Source organism: Gavialis gangeticus, unplaced genomic scaffold (assembly GCF_001723915.1).
Source record: "Gavialis gangeticus isolate Ggan-Ray unplaced genomic scaffold, GavGan_comp1, whole genome shotgun sequence".
In the NCBI taxonomy this organism is placed as follows: domain Eukaryota; kingdom Metazoa; phylum Chordata; order Crocodylia; family Gavialidae; genus Gavialis; species Gavialis gangeticus.
The window spans coordinates 8,769,984-8,778,260 of NW_017728991.1; the positions used below are offsets into that span (position 1 = coordinate 8,769,984).

General features: G+C 42.2%; 1 protein-coding gene across 1 annotated transcript in view; it reads left to right on the forward strand.

The window, feature by feature from the left end:
• The window catches only part of COIL (coilin), a 16,759-nt gene extending 8,555 nt beyond the window's left edge, over positions 1 to 8,204 (forward strand). The window contains exons 2-7 of the mRNA XM_019517070.1: positions 2,574 to 3,759; positions 4,117 to 4,203; positions 5,155 to 5,202; positions 5,972 to 6,047; positions 7,026 to 7,114; positions 7,703 to 8,204. Of these exons, the coding sequence (XP_019372615.1) occupies positions 2,574 to 3,759; positions 4,117 to 4,203; positions 5,155 to 5,202; positions 5,972 to 6,047; positions 7,026 to 7,114; positions 7,703 to 7,792 (1,576 nt within the window). The 3' untranslated portion in view covers positions 7,793 to 8,204. The remainder of the gene's footprint in view (positions 1 to 2,573; positions 3,760 to 4,116; positions 4,204 to 5,154; positions 5,203 to 5,971; positions 6,048 to 7,025; positions 7,115 to 7,702) is intronic.
• Positions 8,205 to 8,277: the final 73 nt, after the last annotated feature.

The window sequence follows — 8,277 nt, forward strand, 5'->3', positions numbered from 1 at the left end:
GGGCGGTATCCCCGGGCAGCAAGGGAGGCACATAGTGCTTCGTGGTATTGGGGGGGAGGGGAGTATTTTGTGGTGAACCTAAGCCCCCCCCATCTTTCGGCGCAGGGTGGCAGAGAGCAGATGCCGAAAAGGAGGGTGAACTAGGCGTGATCATGGTATCCCCCCTTCTGTCTTGCAGCCTCCGGGATTTAAGGTCGAGGAGGTTGGGACTTGGAGGCAGTGCCCCTCACTCCCTTGCTTGATAGCGACTGCACCTTTTCTCCAGAAAGATTTCATAGACATTAGGGCTGGAAGGGACCTTGGGAGATCTAGTCCAGCCCCCTGCTCCAGGGATCAAAGGATCCTAGCAAGATAGGAGTCCAAATGCTTCTTAAGAGTCCAGAGTAGGTGCTTGCACCGTTGGTGGCAGTCTGTTCCAGACCTTGGGGGCTTGGACAGTAAAGAAGTTCTTCCTTATGTCCAGCCTGAAATGGTCTTGTAGGAGTTTGTGACCATTGGTCCTTGTCATCCCTTGTGGCGCTCTGCTGAACAGGGCTTCCCCCAGATCCTGATGCTTACCCCTCATGTACTTATAGGCAGCCACCAGGTCCCCCCGAGCCTGCACTTCTCCAGGCTGAAGAGTCCCAGGGCTTTCAGCCTCTCTTCATAAGGCCTGTTCTCCTGCCCTCTGATCATGCGTTTGGCTGTCCTCTCGACTTGCTCAAGCTTCTCCACATCCTTCCCGAATTGTGGAGCCCAGACCTGGATGCAGTACACCAGCTGCGGCCTCACCAAGGCCGAGTACAGTGGGAGGATGACATCCTGGGATGTACTTGAGAAGCATCTATGGATGCAAGCCAGAGTTTGGTTTGCTTTACCAGCTGCAACATCGCATTCATGGCTAATGTTCATCTTGTGGTCAATCATGACCCACAAGACTCTTTTGGCTGTGGTGCTAGTGAGCATAGCACTGCCGCGCCTATAAGTGTGCTGCAGATTTTTTCCACCAAGGTGGAATACCTTGCATTTGTTAGTAATGAATATGTCCCTCCTTTCTGAAATCTGGCTGTCAGTGTCCACCACATCTGGTGGCAGTAAGGTCCACTCTTCAATGACAGGCTGCATGAAAAAGAACCTCCTTTTGTTAGTTTTCAACTTACTAATTTTCAACTTACTGCCTACTAGTTTCATTTTGTGACCCCTCGTTCTTGTCCGGGGAGGTCCGTTTTGAGAGGTGTCTCTTAGGATCCTGGCTCAAGTCCAGAGCAGGAGCGGTCAACTTGCAGCGTGGGTGCCACAAGTAGCATAGGGGTTAGGTTGTAGTAGTGTTGGTCTAAGGACATAAGCAACAAGGCTCTTTGGGTGAATTAGGTATCTTGTATTAGACCAACTCCAATAGTTGGAAAAATTCTTCTTTGCAAGCTTTCAGGTATAAACTCCCTTTGTCAAGCTGAGGAAGTATTTGCAGGTGGTGTGTGCTCTGTAGGCCTTGTTACACATTCAAATTAATTGACATCAGCAATCCTTCAGTTCAGGAATGATCTGCACTATGGCTCATTGATGGGTCTTGAGGTGACTTGAGTCCAATCCTTGAGCCACAGATCTGTCTGCAAAATCGCAGGTCTTTTTATAGGGGAGAGCCTTTCTATAGGCTGCAGGCTGGGATTCCTTTTTCCTTTCTCCATGCCCTCTTTGCTTGGAGGGTAAGATGCTTTAGATTAAGATGTTCAAATTAAAGCTGGATAGAAACCAGCTATAGGGTTGTTGTACACTCTCAAACACTAATTTTATAGCTGGTTGGCTCTTTTTATAGCTGGCTAGTCATTTTTATTGTGTGATAAGTACATGTGTTTGGTCTAAATTTATTGCACAATTAACCAGTTGTGTGATATAAGTACTTTCCACTTACCGCCAGTCTTACTTTGTACGTGTGGTCGGTCTAAACGTATTGTGTGATTCACTAGTTAATTGCTGAATGTATGTAACGTGTAGCAGAGGCCAATGTGTGGTACATGGCGGATCAGGAAGGGGACAGGCAACACAGCAGCAGCTGGATAGGGTAGGGAGTAGAAAGCAGAGCAGGCAGGGGATGAGAATTGGAGTGGTGCACCTGCCAAAAGGGTTGGACCCCACCGGCCTCAAGTTTTGGAGAAAGGCCTGGAAAAAAACAACAACCAGGAAAGCCTCAAGCATCTTATCTAGGCAGGAATGATTACAGGAAGTCTGGGAATACAGGACAAAGAGCTCAGCTGACACAGGCAGAGGGTGCAGCCTGTAGCCCCTGCCAGCTTCCCCTTGAGCTCCCTTCTTCTTGATCTCTATGCTGTGGTACACAGATCTCTTTTGACAGGGAGATGCTGCAGCATCAGCTCTATCCTCCCACCAAAGAGGCTGTTTCACTGCAGGTTTTGATTCCTGGTACCATGTGGTGGTTTTTTAGGTGCAACTCTCAACTGAGGTGAAACATTTCCTTTAGTTAATGCATGAGTGTCATTGCAATGAGGGGTTATTACACATATGGTAAGTCTGAAAAAGGTATAGACGTTTATGTGGTAATTATACTGAATCCTGGGTTCTCTTTGTCCTTTTGACAGAGTTAAATTGGAAGAGGTAACTGCAGAGGGTTATAATGAGGTCAGTAATGGCTTCGTTTATTCATCAAGGAAAGTCAGAAAGAGGCACAGGCAAAAGCTGGAGGAGGAGGAAGAAACAACAAGTGAAGATGACAGACCCACAAGGAAAAAGGTGACGACTAAACGGAGCTCTGAACATGCTGCTTGTAAGAATGAGAATACAGAAGATGCTGGGAATTATCCAAAGAAGTCGAAGAACCAAAAGAAAAAGAAAGAGTTGAACAGAAGAGATGGAAGAGCAGAATGCAAGGACAGCGCTACCGATCAATCTAAAACTCTTAAAAAGTCAGAAAGGAAGAAGGAGCTGGAGACTAAGAAGAATGCAAAGCAGAAGACAACAAAGGCTGTTGCAACAAAGTCTGATTTAGGACGGCTGAACCACAGCATCCCTCTGTGTCAGAGTAAAAACAGCACAGTAAAAAATGCCATGCAGTCCAGCAAAGAGAGAGAGGGGACCTCTGATTCCGACGACTCCAGCTTGTCATCTGACACGGACAGTGAAACTGATGGAAAGCAGGATAAATTCTCACACAAGTCCACAGTGGCAATGCAACACAAAGACAGATCCCAAGTTGCTGCAAGTTCTGCTGCGAAAACTGTTGCTACTAGCAAAGTTACTGCCAAGTCTAAAGAGGAAAACTCCCTTAAGATTGCAGTTAGTAAAAAAGCTAAATCCCCATCCTCCAGTTCAGAATCTGACTCCAGTACAGAGGAGGAGCAAAGCAATAACTCAAAGAAGAAATCACCACCTAATAATTCAACCACCATAGAAAATGATGTTGCAAAGGCCCCCAAAGCAAAGACGTCTCTTGCAGAATCTAAGAGTTCTGATTCAGATACCCTTGTCATCAAAAAGCCCATAGCAACGGTTGGATTAAATAATTCCTTAGTAAAAAATGGTGCTAACTGGTCACAGATTAGCCTTCAGGGACCAGCCGCAAGCCCCGGCAGTTTTGGGAGGGGGCGAGGAAGAGGAGAGGATAACTACTTCTGGCGAGGGTCTCGTGGCCGTGGGTATTGTGGAGGGTTCAGGGGCCGAGGCCGTGGGAGGGGAGAAAACAGTAGTTTCTTCTATAACTACAGCAATGAAAGCCAGAAACAACAGCAGCTAAATGAAGTGGTGACAAACACTTCAGCTATTATTCAGGTAAGTTTTTCGTCCATGTTGCATATTTAAGTTCGTATCATGTGTTTCTTGGATGATTTTAAAAAAATGTTAGTAACTGGAGGGCCAAGAAGACTTGGGTGTGGGATAACTGTGAATATCTGGTTCATTCAGTGAAGTGTGGCTGATCTGTGTTCTAAACAAGTATTAGAACAATATTATTTTGCAAACTTAAGCAGAGCGCTTGCACCATACGTCTTGGTTCAGATGCTGGTGCAAATGCAGTAGGAATGGAAAGAAATTGGGGTGAGGGGGGAAATTATATCTACAGCATTAATGCTGCCTGGTGCTTTTGTTACTGCAGTGATTAAATCTTTGGGTTTAACATCTGTTTCACAGAATCCAGTGGAGGTTCCAAAGAGGGACTATAGTGTATTACCTCTATTAGCTGCCCCACCACAAATAGGGGAAAAAATTGCCTTCAAGGTAAGGAAGTCTTAAAACACAAAATGTTACTTTTGTGCCTCAAAACTTTCAATTATGCCAATATAATACAGTTTTGTAGAGAAAAGATAGATACCAGTAGCTTAGGCTGACACCCAAAAGCTTGCTTTCAAGAGTTGTATCATTTTGGGACTTTTATTCTAGAAATAGAAACACACGTTGACTTTCTCCCTGCTATACAGATAACCTTGAGATGTATAATATGTAAGTCTGAAACGGATTCAGTTATCATCTTGATTTTTTTTTTTAGAAAAAAGTCTTTGAGCTAGTGCATCATGGTTTATTTTAATTTAATGGAATTACAGGACAAGTAAAAAAAAAAAAAAAAAAGCCACGCTCTTCATTGGGAATTCAGTTTCAATGGGAAATGTCAATGGGAATTCTTAGCTTAATTAGCCAAACATCATTTTTCCTAATAGCATCTGAGTCAGACCTCTAATAATTAAGTTAACTTGTCTGATCTTTTCCAGGATCTCTCTCCATACTGAAAAAACCAGTGTTAAGATATAAACAAGGACTCCCAAAAGAAATGCCTCTTTTCCACCCACTCTCAGAGTCAGTGTCAGGCTAGATGCTGCAGACAATGAAAATCCTCTTACCTGTCTTTCTTGCCTGCTGTTGCTCATTCTCATGTTGTTGCCTTACTTCCTGCAAAAATGATGTTACTCCACTTCAGAATCAAAGTGGACTAGTAGGGAATTGCTGATGAAAAAGCTGAAGTCCTCTCCAGGGATCTCTCTTGGAGGCATGAGCTGAATGCAGATACCCTGCTGCAGTCAGTCATGGAAGACTACCTGGGACCAGAGGGCAGCTGTCAGGATCTGGAAGCAGGATGTACATATTTTATATAGTTCACTCTGATAGTCAGGTCTAGGTCCAGCAGGTGTCAGGAGTGATAGATGCTACTTTTGATTTGTATTTTTCTTTTAACAGTGTTTGGAATTAACCGAAAATTACACACCAGAAGTATCTGACTACAAGGTATTGTTGCCTTTTTTTTTAATCCATGTATAGTCCTGTATTGGGTAAAACAATCTTGGATGAATTGTAAATAAATATTTTAAATTTCTGAGCACTTTATCTTTTCCGCTAGCTTCCCTGTCTGCATGCAGCTTACTTCCAATGCATTAATAAAACTTAAAATGTAAAAAAGCCAGTCAAAACATCAAATAGTTCCCTTTTAGGAATACCAAGGCATAATGAAGAATGTCAAGCTTCCAGGTAGAAAAAGTGTATAAGCTAAAAGACAAAACAGACATGTTGTGAAGTTGTTGAGACAACTTTGTGGAATTGGAAACCCCCCCCCCACCTTTTGCAGCAGTTTCAAATACTTTGATTTATAGCTAACTGCTGATAAAACTTCTGGGACTATCACAATAAGAATTTCATGGGTGATCTGTAGCACTAGCTGCAGTTTGTCTTAAGTTAATTGTTAAATATTTTTCCTTGCTTTTTCATCAGTCAGAGGAATCTATCAAATTGGAAATATTTGCTGTAATTGTGTTTAAGCCTATGAGGATACTTGAACCACTGGAGGTGGTTCAAGCACCTACATTGAACACCTTCAAGAGTAAACTGGATGCTTATCTTGCTGGGATCCTCTGACCCCAGCTGACTTCCTGCCCCTGGGGCAGGGGGCTGGACTCAATCTTCCGAGGTCCCTTCCAGCCCTAATGGCTATGAAATCTATGCTACTTGTGCCAGGTAGAAGCACAGCAGATTTGACCCTTTTCTTGTCTTTTTTTTGAAGGAAGGAAAAATAGTCAGTTGGAATGCTGAAAGCAGACAGATAGAGATTGAGATTCTTTCATCTTCATCAAACAAGTGTATGTATCTCAACCCTTGAGTACGTAAATGTCTAAAATAGGTTTACCACAACAGTAAAACTAAGCATTTATTTAAACATTTCTGGGCACATTCCTTTCTCAGCATTACTTCTATTCTTAGGTTGCCCACATCTTAATGTTACGTACAGAAAATTTGTGGCATTCGTGGCTTGTCTTTAGGTTGATTGTCTGCATTGCCAAGTAGATTTGGATGCCTGACAGATGTGGCCTAAATGCAAAGGGCACAGAGTTGTGTAGTCCAGTGAGAAAGTGTAAATTTATGTCCTGTTGGAATTGCTTTGCTGTGGTGTCTGAAAGATTTGAAGGGTTATGTGGAATAGAAATGGGCTTGTGAATAGAGGGAATGTTAGACCCCAGTCCTCTCCTTATTGAAGGTAGCAGCAGTTTTGCCACTGACTTTCATTAGGTGCAGAGCTGAATCCTGATATGCTATCAGATCATGCAGACCCCTGACATTTTGGATGCCTGTATGGTTATTGCCATTTTAACCAGCAGTTGCAAGTTACCACACCTACAGCCTTGAGTTCAACACACTCTTTCTTTCTACTTACTATAGAAAGTTAATAGTTTCATTAGCAAATCTTGACTCCCTTGGTGGATTTTATGGTATGGCCTTAGCTAACAGAACTGGGTGACTGATCTCTGATCATTAATTGCACTATTGGTGTAAACATGCTTAAATGTTGTAACTGAACCATGACAAATCTGTCTCGCCTCAAATAACTGAAGTGTGTCAAAGATCAGAGTAAGGTGGCAGCACATGACAGTAGCATAAATAGAGTAGCATATGGGACTACTGACATGCTTAATTTAAACTATAGAGGATTAAATTAATGTTGAGGTTTTTTTGTAACACGTAAAGCAGATTTAATATGGGAACTTGACCAGCTGCAGAATGCTTGTGGAAAACAGTAATAAATGACTTTTTTCCTCCCCCTCCACCCTATCTTGCTCAAGTGGTTAAAGAGCCAGGAAAATTTGATCTGGTGTACCAGTCTGCAGATGGAGCCGAAACAATAGAGTATGCTGTTTCTCAAGAAACAAAGGTGTGTGGATGTTCTTAAAACTGCTTAGCACTGTTCTCTGCACAAGTGAAGTCTTACTACTTTTATGGCACTGTTTGCAGCAGCTGAGAAACGAACTTGTTTACGGAAGCTTTATGTTTGCAAGACGGCTTGATTAAAACAAAGGAAACTACGAATACACTGCTAAAAATTAGTAGTGATGCTTGTAATAGAATAACATCAGCCATTAAAATCACATTTGATAGCTACACGGGCAGAAAGTGTGTATACTCAGAACATGCTCAGCAGTAAATGTTTTAAAAGGCTCAATATTCTTAGTATAATAGAATATAATGTCTAGCACATTTCAGTTGTCACAAGTTTATCTACTCACCTGATATTCCCCTCTCCCCATACATGTTGGCCCTGGGCTGATGGTGGAACTCCATGGATGTTTGCAGAGGGGAGCTGAGAGAAACCATGCAGCTCTCTGTACTGTAGCTCATGTTCTGCAGTGTTCTTGTATTAATGAGCCAGGCACTCACATTTCCTTAGCATAAGTCTAGACAAAATTTAGAGAAGAAATTACCAATACCTTTGCACACACAATCTTGTACATGTCTCTTTTAGGTCACAGAAAGCTGGGATGCACTGATTGAGCCAAGACTGATTGTTGAGTCGTCTTCTACTGAACTGAGCACAGAAAATGAAAAAAATTAAGATGTGAACTCACTTTCCCTAGGTGTATATATAACAAGAGGACTGTTTTGTGAAGTACTGCGTTGGTTCTGAAGACAGCTGAATTTACTGTTGGTTTTCTTTTTTTAATAAAGGATTTTAAAAACTGAAATTGTATTTAAAGAGAGAGGTGCACATATTCTTTCCCATACTTAAGTATCTCAATATTTCCTATGCAAACTATATTTGAAGATTTTCATTTAAAACCATTTTAACAGTACAGCAGCTTTTCTACTACCAAGAGTCACGTTTTTAGGAACCGCTGGCTCAAAGACACGAAGTACAGTCTTCCTGTAGTGGAGCTATAGCATTTCTAACAATAATCCAAAAGTAACTTGCCCTACAGAGAATTAAAAACAACACAAATCTGCAGAATTCATTGCACATTCAGTTTCCAAAAGATACAGTTCTCGGTATGTTCTTTGTCTCCACTGCAGCAAGGCTTGATATCAGTGCTATTACTTTGT